Raw genomic sequence first — 23,887 nt, 5'->3', positions numbered from 1 at the left:
ACAGAGGAAAGAGAAGCAAGCTCCAGGAAGAGAGGAACCCTGAGCCCAGAGAAAAGCAAGCCCTGGGAAGAGAGGAACCCTCAGCCCAGAGAGAAGCAAGACCCAGGAAGAGAGGAACCCAGGAAGCCTGAACCCTGGCAGACATCGGCAGCCATCTTGCTCCAACACGTGGCAATAGACTTTGGTGAGGGAAGTAACTTATGTTTTATGGCTTGGTATCTGTAAGCTCCTTTTATAAAAGGGTATTTTATAAATACTCTTTATAAAAGCCAGCAGAGTTCTGGTATTTTGCATCAGCATCCTTTGGCTGAGTAATACAGAATTTGGTACCAGGAGTGGGGTGGTGCTTTTGCAATTACCAAGATGCTAGAATGGTTTTATAAATAGGTAAGAGGTATTTTTTGGAAGAATTGTGAGATGCTTGATGGAAAAGGCCTAGATTGCTTTGAAGAGACTGTTGATAACAATATGAATGTTAAAGAGACTCTTTATGATTCCTTAGAAGTAAATGATGAAAATATTATTGGAAACTGGAGGAAAGGCGATCTGTGTTTTAAAGTTGCAGAGACCTTAGCAAGATTAACTCCTGGTGTTTTATGGAAGGCAGAATTTGAATATGGTGAGCCTGGGCATTTAGCTGGAGAAATTTCCAAAGTAAACCTGGAGAAAGCAGCTTAGCTTCTGCTTGCAGCTTATAGCAAAATGCTAGATGAGAGAGATATACTGAGAACTGAACCATCAGACACAAAGAAAACAAACTGATTCTAGAAATTCCAAGCCCCTGGAAATCAAGCTCCCAGATGAAAATGCCCCATTGGAGGACTTAACTAAACTTGGAACTTATAAATCAGGATTGAAGATGCAGTTATGTCGGAAGACTTGTGGAAATTCTCACTGTCTGATGGCTTGAACCCCTGCTTTCTGCACACTAAACCAACAAAGTTTTTGAGAGAGTTGTATGAACAAAACCACTGTCAGTTTGGACTAAAAGGGACATGGAAAGGAGAAATTAAAGGAGAAACAGCTTTAAGAGCAAAACCATTGAAATTGAGATCTGGAATTAAGACATTGCCTTGGGCCAAGAGAGGGACCCCACCCATATGTAGAGAAGGGGTGAGTTTGCCCCAGCAGTTGAAGAGGGTGGATGTTCCCATCCCATGTCCCGGGAGAGTTTGCCACCCTAGGGTACAGAGAGGGTGGAGCACATTCCTCAAGTGGGAGGTTAAGGTCAGAACCCCATAGGTCTGAGAGGGGTAGACCTGCCCGCCATGGATTAGGGAAGGCCTTGCTCTGAGAGGGTTGAGCTTGATACGCCAAAGGTTAGGGGGAATGTTTTCTTCACGTCACTGTACTAGGGAGGTTAAGACTCCAACCCAAAGATTGGGTAAGGTGTGGCAATCACTGCAACACTCTTTGAAGGTGACGTCTGGAAAGGGTGGGTTTCTATAAGGCACCAAGAAGAAACTGTGGTCTTAAGAATGACTCTCAGACTTTGACATCTAATGAAGCATGTCCTGCAGGTTTCCTGAAATGTAGAGGACCCGCGACTCATATTTTTCTCCCAATTACTCCTCACTGTAATGAATTTTTATTTATCCTTTTTCTGTCCATTTGTGTATTAGAAGCAGATAAATTGTTTTGTACTTTTAGAAGTCTACATCCAGGAGGGACTTTGCCCAAAGACAAACTGTATTTCTTTAATTTGATTGTGATGTGTACTTGGATTATCACTGATTTAAGGTTTGTTTTAATATTGTAATGTGTTTTTGGAATTCTGAAGGTGGAGTGTAACAGTTTGATATAAATAGTTATGAGTTCTAAAAATAGATATTGGGTTATGTTTGTAAACTTGTCTGTACCTGGGCATGGTTAAATTATGGTTAGGGCTTTGATTGGGCCAAGTCAGTAGGGTATTGAGTCCTTGCCCCTGGATGGGTGGGTGTCCATGGCACAACTGATGCTGAAGGGTTTTTGATGTTGGAGTTTGATGCTGAAGGCTTAAGCTGGAGCCCCAGGAAGTAAGGGGAAAGAGAAGCAAGCCCCGGGAAGAAAGGAAAACTAAACCTGGAGTGAAGGAAGCCCTGGGAAGAGAGGAACCCTGAGTCTGAAGAGAAGCAAGACTCGGGAAGAGAGGAACGCAGGAAGCCTGAACCCTGGCAGGCATTGGCAGCCATCTTGCTCCAACATGTGGCAGGAGACTTTGGTGAGGGAAGTAACGTATGCTTTATGGCCTAGTATCTGTAAGCTCCTAACCAAATAAATACACTCTATAAAAGCCAGCAGATTTCTGGTATTTTGCATCAGCACCCCTGTGGCTGACTAATACACTGTGTAAACAGGCAATGATGTTCAATATGTTTCACAATTTGAATTTGTTACTCCTAGGGGTAATAACATGTGATTGTACATACAGATATAGGCTGCAAGCATAGTAAGTATTATTATCTGGCATGGCCAGAAAATGAACTGTGCCAATTATTCAAATAGTCTGCCCAAATTAATAAACATGGTTTATCAATTTTCAAAAACTTTGATACTGAATGTAAGGCCTTTCAGCACCTTTGGTGGAGTTTCTAAATAAATCAACTTGAACTGTGCTTAAGATGAATAGGGTAAAATTATTTTTGTTTAGCCACCTATAAACAAGGTTGGCTTGTTCCCACCCCAGTGATTGGCCACCTGCTAGGGCTACATTCTATTCCAGACCTGGGGACTTTAAAGGTATATGAGATGTGCTGGTCCCTAGGGGTTGCAGAGGCAACATGGGGGACGAGAGCTGCTCAGGTTTTGCTTTGGTGTCTTTTGCTTTCCATGAGAGAATTTACTTCTCTTTTGACTGAAAATTTCTTTTCTTTCCTCCTTCCTTTCTTCCCTTTCTCTGTTTCTTTTTTCCTTCCACCCACAGAAAAAATATATGGAAAAATGAAGATGAGGAGGAAGATGACTTTTTCCATCCTTTGCACCTAGTTTGGGGTTCCCCCCCTGCTCTAAGACACGACAAAGGATTGAAAAATGATCCTCCTGTAAGTGAAGCCGCAATCAAAAAAATTGCTGCCCTTGAAGATGAGCTCACTTTTCTTCGTTCCCAGATTGCTGCGATTGTGGAAAAGCAGGAACTGAGAAGCAGTACAAATGCTGGCAAGTGACCTGTGGGGGTTTTGTTGCAATTAGATGCTACTCTTCTAGTATTTAAATCAGTAAAGCTCTTAATAAGAACACTTGATAGTAATATATCTTGTGAACTACAATAAATTTATCACAAAAGAAGGTTAATATATAAAGTTATGAGGGATGGCTTTGGTTTAAAGAAGAGCTAGCTATACTGCTGAAGATTGTAATTTTGTGTTGAAAAACCTTGTCTTCTATACACTTTTCTAACTCTTCAAAAAAGCATTGGAAATTAAAGAGGAAGGATACATTTGTTTCAAAGAAGAGTACAGGGTTCATATATCTGTAGTTTAAAGTTATGAAGTTCAGGTGAACGAGGATGTCCAGATGATCTTTTTGTAAATTTTTGGAGATGTAAGTTGCTTTAAATATATATATATATATATGTATGTAAGTGTATGCATACATATATGTGTATGTATAAAATATAAAGTGAGATAGGTTCTGAGCACTTTTCACAATCGAATTGCTCCTGAAAGGACCGTGTGTAAATGCAATTACTTAAAAACTAAATTACATAATGTGTGTGTGTGGAGTGTGTGTGAGGGTAATAGATATACACATACATATATATTCATATCTATGCAGGCAAACCTGTAAGTTATATAGTATGTACAATACTTATATACAATTTACAATTTTTATATATTTTTAATATGTAATTTATATATCAGTATATTATGTAATATAAATACAGTGATATACATATATACACATATATACATGAACATACAGATACTTAATTTTTCAATCATATTTGCACGCAATGCTTTTGGAGCATATCTATTATGAATACTCATCTCGGTACTCATCTTAGGCTTTTCCCTAGAAAATAAATGCTTGGGTGTTATACAATGTCACTATCAAGTGGATATACCGGTTTGAGTGTATCTAACTATAAGTTGTTGGTTGTATTTTACCTTTTTTTAAATAGAGTATGAAATTCAGATTTTATGTATATTACTGAAAACACATCCCCCCCCCTTTTTCTTTTAATTTTAATAGTATTTATTTAAATATGTAGGCATAAAATCTTGTCAAATAGGGTAAAACAAGTGAGCTGATTTGAAGAAAACCACTTGAAAATAATAGAAATGATATGTGGCTGCAATTCATTGATGTTCCAGAAGCACTGGTACAGTGGCTAAGAGTAGGGCTCTGGAGTCAGAGAAACAGGACTTGTCCTTGTTAAAAGAAAAAAAACAATGTACAATATAGATTGAGAGAGAGACTGTTTGCGAGCCCGGGGATCTCAAGCTGAGTGGAGTGAGTCTTGGGAACCATCCGGTCACAGCTGCTTATAAAAGCATTTAGAGGATTTGCAAATGGGAATTACAATATTTGGCTGACAGTTAAGTTCTTCATTACCTACCTACGAGGGTCTTACAAAGCAGGGAACAGATATGCATTAGTTAGTTGGTATACTCGTCCGTTTCTAATATTCTATCCTTATGGGACTGAGACCGGTTTATCACTACATGTCACTCAAATTGCACCTTTATAGGGAATGTTCTGCTCTCTCTGAAAGTCCCATCCTTGTGGTCAGTTTTAATTGTCTGTAAAGTCCCTGCCATTTCTCGGAAAGGGCTGCCTCTAGCAATACCAGTGAAGCAACAATCTTATTTTATTTAATCCACTTAACTTTGGGCAAGACTTTTTAACTTCTGAGGTGGGTTGTGGTGAAGATTAAATAATAACATGCATACAGCTGCTGAACATAGTGCTCGGTACTTTTTCCCTCTTTAAAATGCACACACACACCCCTTGTTTTAAGGTCCCATGTTGAACTTTCCTAAAGGAATTAAAAGTCAGTTTACTATTTGGCTTGACTTAACAGAAATTATTAAACAGAAGGGAATTTGCTTTTCCTTCTTGGTCACCCATTTCATTATTTTAATAGTAGTGTAGAAGTTGTTCCTGTTTTGATTCTAGTCCTATATATGTGTTATGTTGGAGAGAATTTTACATGATTTTTCAGCAAACTGCTTTGTTTTTAGGCTCCTTTGACTTCAACGACAGGCCTAGTGGTTTGGGCCAAATACCGTCCTCGGGGACTACTCAACTGAAAGATGAACCAGATCAGTTTCCACGTTCAATATGTTCTGCCCCTCCTCCTCCTCCTCCTCCACTACTTCATCTTCAGCTCCCTTTCCAGCCTCCATGTGCTCCTTCCTCCATACAAGAGGGAGCTAATATTTATGACTCAGATAATTCAGCAACTGAAATGAAAAAACAGCACCCGGCTGCCAGGAACACTAGTTATATCCATCATTCAAAAAACCAGAGAAACAAAGATGTACCAAACATGTTGGATGTTCTAAAGGATATGAATAAGGTGAAGCTTCGTGCTATTGAACGGTATGTTGTCATAATTTGAGATATGAACTGAAATTTTATCAATGATGCTTTAAAAGAAAATTAATGTATTTATCAAAGTTATATATATATATATATATATATGTCTTTTAGGAAAAAAATCATATAGTAATACATGACTTCTCTCTTATTTCTCATCATCCCAGAGATAATCCCTTCTAACTTCTGGTGTCTCACCTACATATTTTTAGAATGACACACTTCTGCTGCTATTTCTTGATGTTTTAATTATATTTACTTCCCATAGTAGAAGATTAGGAATATGTTCTCTGAGACACTCCAGCCCCCTAATACACATATGTTCCCAATGGAGTTAAATCATAATCTTGAGTTAAGTCAGTATTCAGAATTTCCATCCTTATTATAATGGTAAGCCATTTTGTATGCTATGATTTCCTTTTGCTTCTTGAATAATTTTATTTTTCACTGGAGTTAATAATTGCTTCTACAAGTTCTACTTTTTTTCCTTCTTGGGAATTGCCCCCCAGTAACCTTCTGTCCTCCTCCGACCTCACTTGCTGCTCTTGAGGCTGCTGCATTGCTGACATCCTAAGTTTCCCTTCAGTGTTGCCAGGCGCATTCTCTTCCTCTTTCTCCTGTTTTGTGTGTCACCTGCTTTCTGGATGTCTTCTTCCTGTAGCTTCTTGAGAAATGGTGCCTATCATGTAGATTGCTTTGAAGACCTTGCATGTCTCAAATGTTACTATTTTATTCTCACACTTGATTGCTAGTTTGGCTGGGTATATAATAGGCAGAAAATAATTTTTCTTCAGAAGGAAGACATTGTTTCATTGATCTCTAGCCTCTAGGTCCATGTTGAAAAGTTGATGTCATTCTGTTTCTGGTTCTTTGTATGAAAACTTTCTTTATTTTTGAAACATTTAAGATCTTTCCTTTAGTTCCAGTGTTCTAAAATTGAAGTGCCATGGAGAGTGCTTTTTTGTTTCTCATGCCAAACTCTTGTGGGCTTAATCAATCTAGAGTTTCATGTCCTTTATTTTTGGAAATCTTTAAAAAAAGTTTCATAATTTTCTCCCTTCTTTTCCCTTTGTTCTCTCTTTCTGGAACTCTGATTAGACGTTTGAATGCCAGAATTATTCCTCTGATTTTCATATCTTTCCTTTACACTTTCTTTCTCTTTGCCTTTTTATTGTACTTTTTGAGAAAATTTTTTTATCTACCTTCCAGCTGTTCTATTGCATTTTTTCCCTGCCATTGTATTTTTAATTTTTAGGAGCCATTTCTTTTTTCTCTGAATGCTCCTTTTTCATAACTTCTTGCTTTTTTTTTTTTTTTTTTGAGGATAGTATCTATAGTTCCATTTTCAGTTTTTTCTGCTCCTGAGCTATCTCTTTCCGCCACATTTCTTTTTTCTTCTTGTTGATTTTAGTCACTGTCTTTCATCTTGGGAGACTTTACTTACGTAATTGTTAATTGGCTGCACATTCTATTCAGAAGGAAGGCAAGCAACAGTAAGTTCTTTGAGGTGGGCTTTATCCTGCTTACCTCCCTTCCAACATTTTGTTGCATTTCTTATCTTCTGTTCCTCTTGGAATCTCTCTATCCTTCTGCGTATACATCTTTTTCTTTTCTTTACTCTTATTTTAATAAGGTTTCACAAGGGATCTGTGTGTTTATATGGAAAACCCTCACTGAAGTTTTTGGTGAGTCTAAATATATTTCCTATATGATAGTGTTAAGGTAGATGAGTCATTTCATTATTTATTATTATTATTAAAATAAGAGACAAAAGACAGCCTAACAAATTTTGGAAGTGTTACTCTAATATATTCTGTCCAGGCACATTTATTTTATTTAATCCTAAACACAAACCTAATTTTTGTTTCTCCAGTGTTCAGAAAGATAAATAAATGAACACAGTTAAATGATATGACCAAGGTCTCCTTGTTAATGAAGAAAATAAAGGAAAAAAAGTTTAATCATAGTCATATCTCATAAACTAGACCCTAAATTCTCTTTTTTTTTTTAACTTTAGCATGGATATAGTACTTTCTTTTGTCTTTGTTACAAAATTTAACAATATTACAATTTAACGTGGGACCTCCCATGTGGTAGGTGAGCGCCCAATTGCTTGAGCCACCTCTGCTTCCCAGAAATTACAAATTTTAAAATAGAGTGCAAGAGTGTTCCCCCAGCCGCTCCTGTTGCCAACGACTCCCTGTGCAACTTCTGTGGTGATGACGGTGAAAACCGAGGCTGCCAAGGGCACTCTTACTTACTCCTGGATGAGGGGGATGGTAGCCATCTTCACCACTTTCATGAAACAGAGAAGAGTGGGCCTGAATGACTTCATTCAGAAGATCGCCAATAACTCCTATGCATGCAAACACCCTGAAGTTCAATCAGTTTTGAAGATCTCCCAACCTCAGGAGCTGGAGCTTATGAAGGCCAACCCTTCTCTTCCACCTAGTTCTTCTCAGCAAATCAACGTTGGTCCATCATCCAGTCCTCATGCTAAACCACCAGACTTTGACTTTTTGAAAGTGATTGGGAAAGGTAGTTTTGGAAAGGTTCTTCTAGCAAGACACAAGGTGGAAGAAGCTTTCTGTGCTGTCAAAGTGTTACAGAAGAAAGCGATCCTGAAAAAGGAGGAGGAGAAGCATACTATGTCCAAACGGAATGTCCTGAAGAATGTGAAGCACCCTTTCTTGGTGGGCCTTCACTTCTCTTTCCAGACCGCTGACAAATTGCACTTTGTCCTAGACTTTGTAGTGGGGGCGAGTTGTTCTACGACCTCCAGCGGGAATGGTGCTTCCTGGACCGTGGGCTTGTTCCTATGCTGCTGAGATAGCCAGCGCCTTGGGGTACCCGCACTCTCTGAATATTGTTTACAAGGACTTAAAACCAGAGAACATTTTGCTAGATTCACAGGGACATATTGTCCTCACCGACTTGGGACTCTACAAAGAGAACATCGAGCACAATGGCACAACGTCCACCGGTGGCACCCTGGAGTACCTGGCCCCGGAGGTGCTTCATAAGCAGCCTTATGACAGGACTGTGACTGGTGGTGCCTGGGCGCCAGCTTGTATGAGATGCTCTATGGCTTGCCTCCGTTCTACAGCCGAAACACCGCCGAGATGTACGACAACATCCTGAACAAGCCCCTCCAGCTGAAGCCAAACATCACCAATTCTGCCCGACACCTCCTGGAGAACCTCCTGCAGAAGGACAGGACCAGGAGGCTCGGCGCCAAGGATGACTTCATGGAGATTAAGAGTCACATCTTCTTCTCCCTCATCAGCTGGGATGACCTCATTCATAAGAGGATTACGCCCCCTTTCAACCCAAATGTGAGTGGCCCGAGTGACCTGCAGCAGTTCGACCTCGAGTTCACCAAAGAGCTGGTCCCCAACTCCATCGGCAGGTCCCCGGACAGCATCCTCATCACGGCCAGTGTCAAGGAGGCCGCCGAGGCCTTCCTGGGCTTCTCCTACGCACCCCCCATGGACTCGTTCCTCTGAGCAGACCGAGGGCCGGGTTGGAAGGATTTCGCGTGTTTCCCGAGGTTTCTGTTAGCCTTTCGGCAGAGATGCCTGCCGACGGGACATCTTTAAAGAGAATTTGCACATCTCTGGGAGCTGGGCAGTCCTCATTGCACAGTTTGCTGGAAGCTTCTTGAAGAACACAGCCTCCTTTCCGGGAGCTCTTCCTTCCACCGTGGTGCTATCCCTGAAATGAGCATCTGAGCGCTGCCTTAGACAGGTGCAATCTTTCTGTCAAGAAGGAAGACACTGTTCTAGGGAAGATCTGGTGAAGGTCTGCCTGGGCTCTGATGTGGCTGTTGTGAAATGTGCCTTTCCCATAAGGTGTTCGCTCCAAAGGTTTTCCTCTTGCAGAGTGTTCTCGTCCTTTCTTTTTCCTCGTGGGTTTACTGTGCAAGCAGTGGTGTGAGTGTGGTGTGTGTGATCACAGGTGGGTTTAGCGATGAGCATCAGTGTGACACTCGCAGTTGTGGCACATTGTTCACTTCTTCCATATTAGGAAGATAAATTTATGTGTAGACATTTTGTTTTGTAAGATATAGTTAACTAAAATTTATTGAAATGGTCTTGCAATGATGTCGGAGTCGCAGACCTGAAGGGTATCAGGAATGAAAGATAAAGAGAGATTGGGATGAGGGGATCTGAGAGCATTGAAGCCTCAAGCTCATCAGACAAATTTATTAGTTTCAGGGTCTTGCTTATATACCCCAATAGGTTGTGAGAAGCAGAAACTATTCTAGATAACTATTACCATTACCTCATTCTTACTAACACAGTGAATTAGATAGTTACCAAAGCTCATAATGTTCTATTATATTATTGAAACAAATATACTCATTAATCTTGTTGCTCAGGTCGTTCCGTTCTAGCAAGTCCTTGTTCCACCAAAATGTTATATTTCCCTGATAGATTTATGACCTGCACCTATATCTCCAAGGACAGCATGACTCTGGTTAAGGAGGTAACTTGCTATTATGGAAACAACATGCCTTTGTTTTCCACACAATGACATAGCCAGATGCTTAATGAAAGCATTGCTGCTACAAATACTTCTGTTTTTAAAAAGGGTTTTTATGGACCAATGCCCCAGTTATCAGTCAAAGCCATTGGTGTTTTCATTGTTTAAAATGTCACCTATAAAACGTGCATTATTTATGTTTGTTTTTTTATTTCATTCCTGATAATTATATGTATTATATAAAGAAAAGCCTGTACATTGGTTTATATTGTTAGCATATTTAAACTTATAGGCTTAGTTGTAATGTAAACCACCATTTTAATGTACTGTAATTAACCTGGTTATAATTCGTACAACTCTTCTCTCCTCCTCACCACACAACTTTTTTTGTGTGTGATAAACCACAATAGGTTTGCTATAAAACCTTGAAAAAAATAAAATAGAGCACAAGGCTAGGTTAGATTTAATATAAAATCAACTATAAAAAATAGATAGTATAGCCCATTTATAAATGTAGATAATAATTCAAGGATAATAGAAATTAATTATAATTCTAATTTTTATATTACAACTCTAACTATTGGACATAATCTCTAAGAATGAAATAAGTTATTTGTTTAGTTATTTGATTTCCATTTAGGCCATAGTTCTTTCTAGATAATCAAATTCCTATTTAGGAATTCTTCACATCTTATTGGAATGAATTACAGCAGATAACAATTTGCCAATTCATAATTTTATTAGTCAGAAAAACTCAAAATACTGTTCAAAATTAGTCATGCTAAATCACTGATCTGAATAGATTATTTAATTTAAGAGTATGAATAAGAAAGGGTTAAAGAAAAATGAGGGGAAGCGGATTTGGCCCAATGGATAGGGCATCCCCCTGCCACATGGGAGGTCCACGGTTCAAACCCTGGGCCTCCTTGACCCATGTGCAGCTGGCCCATGCGCAGTGCTAATGTGTGCAAGGAGTGCCATGCCATGCAGGGGTGTCCCCCGTGTAGGGGAGCTCCACGTGCAAGAAGTGCACCTTGTAAGGAAAGCCACCCAGTCCGAAAGAAAGTATAGCCTGCCCAAGAATGGCACCGCACACACGGAGAGCTGACACAACAAGATGATGCAACAAAAAGAAACACAGATTCCTGGTGCCGCTGATAAGAATAGAAGTGGTCACAGAAGAACACACAGCAAGTGGACACAGAGAGCAGACAACTGGGGGCAGGGAGAAATAAATAAAAAGAATAAATAAATAAATAAAGGAAAATGAAGTATCCAAAAATATACTCTTGTCCAGCCCTCTGCAATTAAAAGCAAGTGTTTATTTTGTATGAAAAAAATTACAGAATACCGTTCACAGGAACAATTTGCCAGTTGCACTGATTATTGTTCATATACTTTATCTGGTCTACTCCAGCTCTTTTTTGGTTATTATTTGTATGGAATACTTTTTTCTAACCTTTCACTCCTAACCTGGTTGTATCCTTACATCTGAGGTCTGTCTCTTGTAGATAACATATTGAGGGCTCATATTTTTTTTATCCATTCTATCAGTCTGTGTCTTTTGATTGGAGAATTCAGTCCATTAACATTCAATGTTATTACTGTAAGGGCATTACTTCATCCATTTTGCTCTTCTGCTCTCTGTTGTCATATTCTATTGTCTGTTTTCTTATCCTATAGTTTACCCTTCCTAGTAATCTTCATTTCTACACTCTTCTCCAACTCTCTTGCCCTTGTTTTTTCCTTTCATGCTGTAGCACCTCCTTTAGTATCTCTTGCAAAGCTGGTCTTTTGGTAACATATTCTGTCAGTTTTTGTTTGTCTGTAAAGACTTCGAACTCACCCTCATTTTTGAAGGACAGTTTTACTGGATACAGAATTCTTGCCTGGCAGTTTTTCTCTCTCAATACCTTAAATACATCATAGCACTTTCTTCTCTCTCCCATGGTTTCTGATGAGAGGTTGGCTCTTAATCTTAGCAAGTTGCCCTTGTTTGTGATACTTTGTTTTTCTCTTGCTGCTTTCAGAATCCTCTCTTTATCTCTGATATTTGTCATTCTGAATCGTAGGTGTCTTGGGGTAGGTCTATTCAGATTTATTCTGTTTGGGTTGCATCGTCCTTCTTGGATATTACTATTTATGTCTTTTATAAGGGTTGGGAAGTTTTCAGTCATTATTTCCTCAAATATTCTTTCTGCCCCTTTTCCATTCTCTTCTTCTGGGGCACCAATAATGCAAATGTTTGTGTGTTTAGTGTTGTCATTCAATTCTCTGAGACTCCTTTCCATTTTTTTCCATTCTTTTCTCTTTATGTTCTGTCTTTTCCAATTCAGATGTTCTGTCTTTGAAATCACTAATTTTGTCTTCAAGCAGTTCAGAGTTGCTCTTATGTGCCTCTAATGCATTTTTAATTTCATCCATCATGTCTTTCATTCCCATAAGGTCTGTTACTTTTCTTTGCAGGCTTTCAAATTTTTCTTTATTCACTCCCAGTGTCTTCTGAATATCTTTTATCTCTTTAGTAATATTTTCTTTAAATTTTTGAAGTGATTTAGGAGAGTTGTGTGATTATCACTGATTTATTATATTAAATTCTTTATGTCTTCAGGATATTTGGTTTGTTCTTTTGGCTCTTCCTATTTCCTAGTATGGCTTATAATTTTTTGATGATATCTAGTTATCTGAATATGTTGGTGAATTTACTCTGATGGCTAATTTCTCTCTCTTGCCTATTGCTTTATTTTCCCACAAATCTTTGATTTTTGGTTCAACTTATTCTCAGTTTTTAATTTAAAAATTTTTAAAACTGGGCCAGGGACTCACTAGGTGGGCACAGATTTTCTCCCAGGAATTGAATACAGAGGGTGTAGTTTTTGTCCATGCATTTTCCAGACTGGTCAGCAGATGGCGCTAGTCACCACACCTTTCCATGGAGGTGTTTCACTCTTGGCTTTCCTGTGTTCCTGTAGTGAATCTCCAGATCAGAGATTCAGAGCTGGCTCTGCTGACTGAATTCACCGAAGAAAAGTACCCCAGCCTTCCCTCTCATTTCCCTTGAAACAGCTGACAGGAAGGAAGATGTCTGTTCCCCCTCAGTAGGCTACAGGGAGCCAGGGGTTTTACCTCAGCTTAGTATCTTGGGTGTGGGGGCGGGGAGCCCTTTCTGGCCCCACAGGGCTTGGTAACTCGTGTTTGTCATTTGGCTTCTTCGTCTCTGTCGATCACCCTCCTGGGAATTGTGTACATTGTTCTGGTCTGGTGACCCCCCAAACAGGACCCTCAGACAGCTTTTGGCTCTTTTCCATTTTTTAAAAAAGATTTATTTATTTCTCCTCCCCCCACTCTGTTGTCTGCTCTCTGTGTCCATTCGCTGTGTGATCTGTGTCCGCCTGTGTTCTCATAAGCCGGCACTGGGATCTGTGTCTCTTTATGTTGCGTTATCTTATCTTGCTGCGTCAGCTCCCTGTGTGTGTGGCACCACTCCTGGGTGGGCTGTGGTTTTTGTGCGGGGCGGCTCTCCTACTGCAGGGGCCAATCCTTGCTCAGGGGGCACCCTTACTTGGGGACATCCCCGTGGGGCCTGGCACTCCTTGCGTGCAGCAGCACTGTGCATGGGCCAGCTCACCACACGAGCCAGGAGGCCCTGGATATCGAACCCTTGGACCTGTATGGTAGGTGGATGCTCTGTCTGTTGAGCTACATTTGCTTCCCTTTCCACTGTTTTTGAGAGAGCACTGCACTCTGCCTGTTAGTCTGTCGCCATCTTCCCGCAGTCCTCTCTCTTTGAAGTTTTGATCTACATTTCCCTAATAGCTAGTGATGCTGAGCATCTTTACATGTGCTTTTTGGCCATTTGTATTTCCTCTTTGGAAAAACGTCTATTCAGTTCTTTTGCCCAATTTTTAAATTGGGTTGCTTGTCTTTCTTGTTGAGTTGTGTGATCCGTTTATATAACTTGGAAACTAAACCCTTCTTGGGGTTTAGTGGTTTCTGAAGATTTTCTCCCATTGAGTAGGCTGCCTTTTCACCTTCTCAAAACTAATCACTTAAAATGTTCCCTTCTCTAGTCTGCATAATAAAGTAAAAAAGCAATTTTTGCTTTTCAACTTTATTACTCTTCTCACACCTGAGCATTTCCCATCTTCAAAACATATATACTCTCAGAGATTGCTGTTTCTCCTCCCCTGCCTGATGTAAATTCTCACAGCTGGTCAGAGCATGTTTCCATTTCTCACTGCCTTCTTCCCACTGTATCTTGATTTCTGTCCCTATCACTCCATTAAAACTATTCTTGTCAAGGTTGTCGGGGACCTCTGTGTTGCTAAATTCAATGCTAATTCTTTTTTTTTTTTTTTAAGATTTATTTATTTATTTAATTTCCCCCCCTCCCCTGGTTGTCTGTTCTTGGTGTCTATTTGCTGCGTCTTGTTTCTTTGTCCGCTTCTGTTGTCGTCAGCGGCACAGGAAGTGTGGGCGGCGCCATTCCTGGGCAGGCTGCACTTTCTTTTCATGCTGGGCGGCTTTCCTCACGGGCGCACTCCCTGCGCGTGGGGCTCCCGCACGCGGGGGACACCCTTGCATGGCACGGCACTCCTTGCGCGCATCAGCACTGCGCATGGGCCAGCTCCACACGGGTCAAGGAGGCCCGGGGTTTGAACCGCAGACCTCCCATATGGTAGACGGACGCCCTAACCACTGGGCCAAAGTCCGTTTCCCTCAATGCTAATTCTTATCTCTCATTTTACTCAACCTTTCAGCAGCCTCTAGGCAGCCTGTGATATGGTTTGTGACTCCTGTTCAGAACACTTCTCCACTTGCCTTCTGGGAACCACACTCTGGGGTAATCATCTCACCTCACTGGCCACTCCTTAGGCCTCTGCTGGCTCCTTCTCCTGGGTCTGCTCACTCAGTCCTGGTGATCCTGGGCTCAGGCCTCAGTGCTGTGGCTCTCCTTTGTCCACAGTATTTCCTGTGATGAGCTTGTATTAGCCAAAAGGATGCTGATGCAAAATACCAGAAATACGTTGGTTTTTATAAACGTATTTATTTATAAGTTACTTCCCTTACCCAAGTCTGTTGCCACATGTTGGAGCAAGATGGCTGCTGACATCTGCTAGGGTTCAGCCTCCCTCTTCCTCTTAAGGCTGTATGGTCCCAGCTTCTTCCAGTCTCAGCCACAGGCTGGGACAAGTCTTGTCTCTCTCCTGGGACTCAACTGCTCTGCTCTCTCTACAAGGGCAGCTGTGAGCTATCAGGCGAACAACTTGCCTCTCTTCCTGGGGCCTCTGCCGTGTCTAATGGAGCCTTCTCTCTTTGCTCACATATTTGCTTCTCTGTGCGCTTACTTCCCGGGCTTCAGGATCAAAACTCTGAACTCTCTTCTCTGCAGTTTTCTCTGTGAGTCCTGCCCACAAAGGGGGTCAGAGCTCAAGGTCCTTCTGACATGGCCCAATCAAAACCTTAATCATTATTATTATTTTTTAACGACTTATTTATTTACTCCCCCCCTTGCAGCTTGTTCCTTTTCTTTTGCTGTCTCTTCTGTGTCCATTCACTGCGTATTTTTTCTGTATCTGCTTGTCTCCCTTTCGTTGCATCATCTAGCTGTGCCAGCTCTCCGTGGTGCATGGGCCTTCAGCTCTCCACAGCACACGGGCCAGCTTTTGCCTTCACAAGGAGGCCCTGGGATGCGAACCCAGGGCCTCCCATATGGTAGATGGGAGCCCAACTGATGGGGCCACAGTCGCTTCCCCTTAATCATTATTTAATCAAGTAAAAGTGAAACCTCTGAATCCAATATAATCTAATGTATGCAGAGACCAGTTTACAAACATAATCCAGTATCTATTTTTGGAATTCATAAATAATATCGAACTGCTACAGAGCTTATCTAGTCCTGTGGCTTTCAGTTCCGGCCATACCCTAATGACTCCCACCTTGATTTCCGAGGCCCGGCCTCTTCTCTGAACCCAGGCACATGTATCTGCTGGCATCTTCACTTCCCTCCTCCTGGGCCCTCAGGTTCACACACCCACCAGGAACTCTTCCTTCCCACAGTGGCTTTCCTCCACCTTGGAAAAATTGTTCTTCCCCAAACCTTTCTTATCACAGCAAATGGCAGTGCAGGTGACCCTACACGCCTAGGAACCTTCCTTGGTTTTTCTCTTCCTTCACCCCACATCCTTTCCGTCAGCAGGTGACTCAAACCTGCCTGCCCTCGCGATCGCCACCTCCCTGTCCAGGTTGGATTTCTGCAGGAGCCTCCTGATGGCTGTTGCTTTATTCATTCCTGCCTCTTATCTGTTCCCCATAGAGTAGCCAGGGGGATCCTTTGAGAGCTCAAGGCAGCTCGCTCCTTGCGGTCCCCTGCTTAAGGTCCGTCATTGTTTCCCTCTGCCCTTAAAGTAAAGCCCTAAGTCCCTCCACGAGGCAGCCTTCGCTTCTTGCTCTGACCACCTGTCATTCTGCTTATCATTTTGCTGTCTGCACTCCAGCTGTACTTTGTTTTTCTTTTTTCTTTTCTCACACATGCCACCTCCTTCCTGGGGCATCCATCAGCTGTTTGCTGTAAACTGAGTCCTTGTCATTCAGGTTCCATTCAGGTGCCATCTTAAAGAGACTTTTCCCATCATCTCACCAAAAGTGCTTTTGTCCATAGTCCCTGTCACGTCTCCTGATTTTATTCTATTTTTATTGTTTTAGGAGAGATGAGGGATTGAATTTAGGACCTTATACATGGAAAGCAGGTGCTCAACCACTGAGCTACATGTGCTCCCCAAGGAGAGTTGTTTTTTTCGTTTTTTTTAGTAGGTACCGGGGATCTAACCCTGGACCTCATATATGGGAAGTAGGCTCAACTACTTGAGCTACATCTGCATCCCTCCCACCCCTGATTTTATTTTATTTCCAGTACTTATCACTATACAAAATTATTTTGCTTACTTGTCTGTTAATGATCTGCCACCAGAATGCTCTACAGGAGCAGGACACTGCTATGTCCCCAGTAGGTAGAATGGAGCCTGATACATTAGTAGGCACTCACCGAAGGTTGAGTAAATGAATGACCAAATGAGGAAACAGTTTTTCCCAATGGTTTTCTTTTCACGAATTCTGTAGTCTTTGAAAGCTCTTAAATATTTCTGTAAATTATACTGCCCACTGTAAAATTAGAAAATTAAAAATAAAAATCTTCAGCCCTTGACAGTTGACCAATCCCAGATTATCACAAGGTTGTGGGGTAACCGCCTCCCCCCCCCCAGGATTTCTTGGTTTTCTGATCATAATTTGTGTCCTCCAGATTTCTTACTCCATGGAAAAATTGCAACCTTTTTGCAGACTAATTAGTTTGTAATATGCTTGTTTCCCTGCTATATTTATCACCAAGGAGCTATTTATATCAATGTTTTAATTTATTCAACTTAAAAAAACAACAGGTCACCTGGAGGCAGACCCATTCATAAGAAGAGAAGGCACAGCTCACACTGGGATCCTGTGTCTTTAATATCCCATGCCCTGAAACAGAAATTTGCCTTCCAAGAAGATGATTCCTTTGAGAAAGAAAATAGGTCTTGGGAGTCTTCCCCGTTTTCTAGTCCAGAAACTTCAAAGGTGAGCTATTATAAAGTAAAATTTACCTTTCACTTTTCCCTGAGTGTATTGTTCATGATAGGTCTTGCCTTCAGGTTCTCTTGAAGTAATTATGCTGAATGGGTTATACATCTGCTTCTTGATACTACTAGTGTTTGTGTTGTTTTGTTAACTTGCATCCCCATTTTAGCTTTTAGCTTATTGTGAGGTCTTTTGAAATTTAACACTTGATCTGAAAAAGAATTGTGCATAAGTTCATAACCATTTGTTCTAGACGGGTGCTGTTTTAGTTTCCTAGGATGCTAAAAGCAGATATCAAGAAATGGGTTGGCTTAAACAATGAGACTTTATTAGCTTACAGCTTGATGCTGAGAAAATGTCTAAATTAAGGCATCATTGAGGTGATGCTTTCTTCCCAAAGACCAGATGCTGGTGAGCCTTGGCTGCTCGGCCACATGGCAAGGCACATGGCAGCATCTGCTGCTCTTTCCCTTCTCTTCTGGCTTTCAGTGATTTCAGCTTCTTGCTTCCCTGACTTTCTTTTTTTTTTAAAGATTTAGTTTTTGTTTATTTCTCTCCCCTTCCCTGCCCCACCCACAGCTGTCTGCTCTCTGTGTCCATTCACTGTGTGTTCTTCTGTGTCCGCTGGTATTCTTGTCAGCAGCACCCGGAATCTGTGTATCGTTTTGTTGTGTCATCTTGCTGTGTCAGCTCTCCGTGTGGGTGGCGCCATTCCTGGGCAGGCTGCACTTTCTTTCGCGCTGGGTGACTCTCCTTACAGGGTGCACTCCTTGCGTGTGGGGCTCCCCTACACGGGGGACACCCCTGCGTGGCACGGCACTCCTTGTGCGCATCAGCACTGTGCATGGGCCAGCTGTACACGGGTCAAGGAGGCCCAGGGTTTGAACCTTGGACCTCCGATGTGGTAGACGGATGCCTATCTGTTGGGCCAAATCAGCTTCCCTTGCCTGAGTTTCTTGTTCTCTCTCTGTATTCATTCCATTTATAAAGAACTCCAGTAATGGGATTAAACCCATCCTGAATGAGGAGGGTCAACCGTAACTGAAGTAGCCTCATCAAAAGGTCCTACTTGCGATGGGCTTACACCTACAGGAATAGATTAAAGCACATGTTTACATACCACCTCAAACCACCACAGTTAAACCTCTGGACCCCAAAAAGACATGCTCTTTCTACATGCCCACCACAATATCCCAAAAGCCGTAAGTCATTTCAGAACCAATGCTTAGTACAAGGTGTCATCAAAATCATTTATGGGTGTGGTCTGTCCTGGGGACATGTGAAACCTAGAGAACAAGTTCTCTGCTTCCAGTGCACAAAGGAGGGGCAGGCATAGGCTAAGCATTCCCATTCCCATAAGGAGAAATTGGAAGGGAAACAGGGGTCATGAGTCCCAGACAGTTCTGAAACCCTGCAGGGCCTCCTCCATTAGATTTCAAAGTCTGAGAGACATCCTTGGAAGGTGTTTTGTCCTCCAAACATCTTCCATAGAAGATGGGCTGATGGAGTGGCAACCTCACCTCTTCCAAGTGCTTGCCTGTGGCGTGCTTTCTCCCAACAATGAGGTGAAGGTGCCACCCCTGCAACAATGCTGAAGGCCCACCCTCTCCCAACTCTGGGGCAGACACATCCTTTTCACACACATGGGTGGGCTCTCTTCTGGGTTTTAAAGACCTGAGAAGATGTCTTTGTCCCAAACATCAGCTTCCATGGTTTTGTCTTTTTTTTTTTTTTTTAAGACTTACTTAATTCTCCCTACCCCCTTGCCGTTTGCACTGACTACTCATCTGCTCTCTGTGTCTGCTCATCTTTCTTTCAGGAGGCACTGGAACTGAACCTGGGACCTCCCATGTAGGAGGGAGGCACCCAGTCACTTGAGCCACTTCTGCTTCCTGCTTGTTGTGTCTCTTCATTGCATCACTTCTTTGCGTCATCTTATTGCATCAGCTTGCTGTCTTGCTCATCTTCTTTAGGGGGCACCTGGAACTGAATCCGGGACCTCCCATGTGGTAGATGGACATCCAACTGCTTGAGCCACATCCACTTCTCCCATGGTTTGTTCTTTGAGGTGATTTTTCCTTCAACCTATTCCTTTTCTGTCCCTTTTAGTCCAGGCTGGCAGTGGTTCCATTCATACAGATCTTGCAGGAGACTTGTCCATTTTGCACATAGCACACAGGGGTCCAGACCACCAGACAGGAGGACTTTCCGCAGTTCCCTCCTGGATAACAGCCCTCCCATCCCGACTTACACTAAACTGACTGGTTCCATGTTCAGTTAAACCCTCACATGGGGCACTATTCTCTAGGGACTCACTTTCTGGAAGCTCAGGATTTTCCAAACCACCAATTTCTGATTTCCTTGTGCCCAGGAGTTCAGTTCTCGGCTTATCCCTTTCCTCTCACATTTCATGATAAGCTGCAAGGAGAAACCAGGCCACACTTTCCACGTTTAGTTTGGAAATCTCCTCAGGTAAATAGCCAAGCTTATGACTTTCAAATTCTGCCTTCCATCTGACATCAGAACTCAATTTTGCCAAGTTCTCTGCCACTTTAAAACAAGGATCACCTTTCCTTCAGTTTGCATAACATGTTTGTCGTTTTCTTCTAAGGCCTCATGAGAAGTACTTCCAGCATCCACATTTCTATTAGGTCTGTTCAAAGCAGTCTAGCCTTTTTAAGCACCACACAGTTCTTCAGTCAATCCCAAAGCCATTCCCACATTTTTGGTATTTGCAATAGCAGCAGCCCCCTCTCCTGGTACCAAAATCTGTTTTAGTTTTCTAGGCAGCTGAAAGCAGATACCATAAAATGGGTTAGCTTAAACAATGGGAACTTTTTAGCCTACAAGTTTACAGTTTGAGGCTGAGAAAATATTCAAATCAAGGTGTCATCAAGGAAGTGCTTTCTTCCTAAAGACTGGCTGCTGGCAATCTGGCTCCTCTGCTGTATGGCAAGGCACGTGGCAGCACCTGCTGGCCTCTCCCTTTTCTTCTGGGTTTCGTTGCTTTCAGCTTCTGGCTTCCATGTCTTTCTCGCTCGCTCGCTCTTCATTCTATTTACAAAGGACTCCAGTATTATGATTAAGACCCATCCTGAATGAGGTGGGCCATACCTTAACGGAAGAAGCCTCATCAAAAGGTCCTACGTACAGTGGAAGGGGTGGTTTAGATTTAAGAACAGATTTTTCTGGAGGTGCATACAGGTTCCAACTGCCACAGGCGCTTACTTGGTGTTGCCACCTGTATATGGACTGAGTGTCCGAAGCGGTGGTGAACCAGGGGAGAACGGCACAGTAGCTAACCCCATCTGTGTTAAATGCAAATCCTCCAGTATTTTTCTCAGGCAGATGTAAAGACGTTGAATTATTTTATTAATTGCAATGTTAACTGTGCTTTTAAAAAAGCAAATGAGATCATGCTTGTCTTCAATAACAATCCTTATTGCTTTCAAGAGCATTCCTATTTCAACACTTGATCATTAAGATCGTCCCCTTCCTTGAAGGCTGTTTAACTTAGACGTAATTCTAATTTGGGGGAAGGGTGTGGTTTTCCCATTCTCAGAACAGCTGCGGTAATGAGTGAGCACAGCCTCAGGAGAGGAGCGTGGAAGGGGGCCAGGGAGCAGGCGGGAGGGCATCTGCAGTCAGACAGCTGCGGCAGGACAGACGTCAGCAAGCGAGGAGGGGGGAGGCTGGCCTGCAGGTCCCCGCGGAGCTTCCCGGGGGAAGTGGCCTTAGCAGCCGCGGAGGCTCCCGCGGTGTGTGTGCACCACGTGTGTGTGGGAGTCTACAGACCCTCGTAGAGGGCAAACCTGGTGTTTATGGTGTTGACTCAGAAAATGTTCTTTTTATTCTACTTTTAAAAAGGCAAAAAAGTGTGTAGTTTATTTTAGAACTATTCCTATAAAAATTGCAGATATATCTAAAAGAAATGTTTAGCATAAGTAAAAAAAATTTTAACTCACAGTGTATGTTTTACTCATCTCCTTTGATCTTCACAGCAATATCCTAAAGAAAAACAAGCAAATATCACCTGTTTCACCCATGAGGAAAGCGAGCCTCACGGTGCAGGGGTCATCTGCCCACAGCCCCACAGCTAAGCAGAGAGCAGAGAGCCAGCGTGGCTTCCTGGGGCTCTAGGTGTTTGAAAGCGTTCCCTTACCCAGACGTCACTCAGACGTCAGACCTTCCAGCGGTGGGCTTGGGCTGATCACCGTCAGTGCCACTTAGCGTCTTCTCTGCAGCCTACGTGAGCGAACCCCTGGGAGAAAGGGACGTTTCCTGGGCATCTGCTGCGGCACCTCGCTCGGGCTGCACGCCTGGGGCCGCAGGCTCAGCCCTCGCAGGGAGCAGACGCAGATAACCTGGCTAGGGTCATCTGGTGCTTGTCCTGCAACGCTCTCTTCCACTAGGCTGACTTCTGTGTGGAGCATCTGCTTTATTTTAAGTCTGGACATCACGTTTCACCGTCAGGACAGTGAACTAAAGAACTGACAGACCCCCAAGGCGCCGCGTCCACACTGTGCGAGCATGCGGTCGTGCCGGCCTGGAGGCACCACCTTTCAAGGGCCAGCCCTGAACACTCAGGCGAACTCTACACCTGGGATCTGTCGTGCCGCGGTCCAAGAGTCTTTTAATGAATTTTAAGAATTGTCGCCTCAGGTTTGGGAAGCCCCAACAGCTGACAGGCTACTGGATTCCCCCTTGTATGTTAACGTTATTGAAAGCTGAATGCACAGTTCGAATGATTTTCCCAACAGCTCAATGTTAAACGACTTAACGTTTCTCATTAGGGAATGGTAGGGTCTCACCACGAAGTAATGGAAACCGCTTCAGTGGAGGAAGGAACTAACGTCAGCTGCGTCTGTATTGCTCGCTTCAGCAAGTGGTGTGATGTGTGGCTCTTTAATACTTTTTAAAGCAGTTATGATTTCTGAAGAGGCTTTCCATCTTTTCAAAATCCGTTGAGATCTGGTTCACTTGGCTCCCAGCAACTTTTCAAATAACATAAAATTATAGTTTCTTCATTAAAATAGACCTAGTTTGAAGCATATAGGTTGAGCCACCTAAAAATTCCTTCTGAGATAAATGCTCTTATTCTTAGAAACTGATTTTGACTGTTAAATTCTACAAGTAGAAGGATTGAAAGGATCTTCCTGACCAGTTTTTCCTCCACTTGCCATGTAAATATGTAGGCCTATCATCATTTTGTGTCCTTTGTTTCTTACTACATCTATCCTCTCCTTTGTAAATGGAGTATGAAATAAATGAGCATTTTGAGCTTTGTTGTGTTTTTTGCAATTGAAATTCAAGTTTGCTCCCTACTACTTGTTTCATAAAGTCTGCACTTTTTTTGTTTTAGAGAAAGTTCTGTAGATAGAGTTTCTTGGGACCTGCAAATGAAACCCACAGAAGTTTGAGTAGGTATTTTGCTCTCCTGGTCCATTTCCTAAAATCAGGAAATCGGCACATCCCCTTAAGCCCTTGGCCTTGGCAGAGGCCTGGGAAGCTCAGGACATTTCAGTGGACTCAGCACCCACCCTCTTAGTCGAGCCCGTCCCTGTCCCGCTTGCGCAGCTTTGTTGCTGTGGCAGAGGGTTGGTTGTTTGACCCCACCTGCCAGTTAGGGGGGCCGAACAGGAGCCGTCCTGTGACCGGGAGGGGAAGGCCTCAAGTCACCCCAAGAGTGAGCCCTGACGTCGCAGGGCTGCAGGACCAGTGGGGGCTTCTACCCATCCCAGGCCTGTCTGAGGGAAATCCCTTCTGGCTTCTCTTTTCTTGCAGCCCCCAAATATAATGCAAATTATATTCGTAGTGGTAGTGACCTATGGCAGCCAGCCACCCTCCTGCAGTGGTGGTTTTCTGATACTTCTCGTGTTCTTGGTAGTTTGTTAGTTTTTGTGGTTTTGATTTATTGTTCCTGCCCCCGTATATGCCCCTTACTGGGCCCTTCCCTGTCTCTTGTCTTGTAATAAGAGTTCTTTTCCCCCAAAATAACTGCTTTTTCATCCCCAAGGTGGTCTTGCATTTTCGTTTTATAATTTCCTTATTCAAAAGCATGTCCTGGGAAGCAGATGTTGTTCAAGCAGTTGGGTGCCTGCCTACCACATGGGAGGTCCTGGGTTCTGGTGCCTCCTAAAGAAGATGAGCAGATGCCACAAGCCAGCAGACGCCGTAACCCGTGGGGTGCAGATGTGGCGGGGGCTGTTGGGCACTCTCCTTCCATGTGGGAGGCCCTGGGTTCGGATCTTGATGCCTCCTGGAGAAG

General features: G+C 42.7%; 1 protein-coding gene and 1 pseudogene across 2 annotated transcripts in view; both read left to right on the top strand.

Annotated features, from left to right (window-relative positions):
* Positions 1-22,899, top strand: part of MTFR2 (mitochondrial fission regulator 2) — a 28,185-nt gene extending 5,286 nt beyond the window's left edge. For both annotated transcript variants that reach the window (XM_004468535.4, XM_058307522.2), the window contains 4 exons: positions 2,906-3,138; positions 5,166-5,526; positions 17,445-17,619; positions 21,621-22,899. In XM_004468535.4, coding sequence (XP_004468592.2) covers positions 2,906-3,138; positions 5,166-5,526; positions 17,445-17,619; positions 21,621-21,719 — 868 coding nt within the window. In that variant the 3' untranslated portion in view covers positions 21,720-22,899. The remainder of the gene's footprint in view (positions 1-2,905; positions 3,139-5,165; positions 5,527-17,444; positions 17,620-21,620) is intronic.
* LOC101445109 (serine/threonine-protein kinase Sgk1 pseudogene) lies at positions 7,743-9,136 on the top strand (annotated as a pseudogene).
* Positions 22,900-23,887: the final 988 nt, after the last annotated feature.

This window comes from Dasypus novemcinctus, chromosome 11, assembly GCF_030445035.2.
Source record: "Dasypus novemcinctus isolate mDasNov1 chromosome 11, mDasNov1.1.hap2, whole genome shotgun sequence".
Taxonomy (NCBI): Eukaryota; Metazoa; Chordata; class Mammalia; order Cingulata; family Dasypodidae; genus Dasypus; species Dasypus novemcinctus.
Note: the sequence above shows the minus strand (reverse complement) of the source record. Positions and strands in the feature narration are given on the sequence as shown.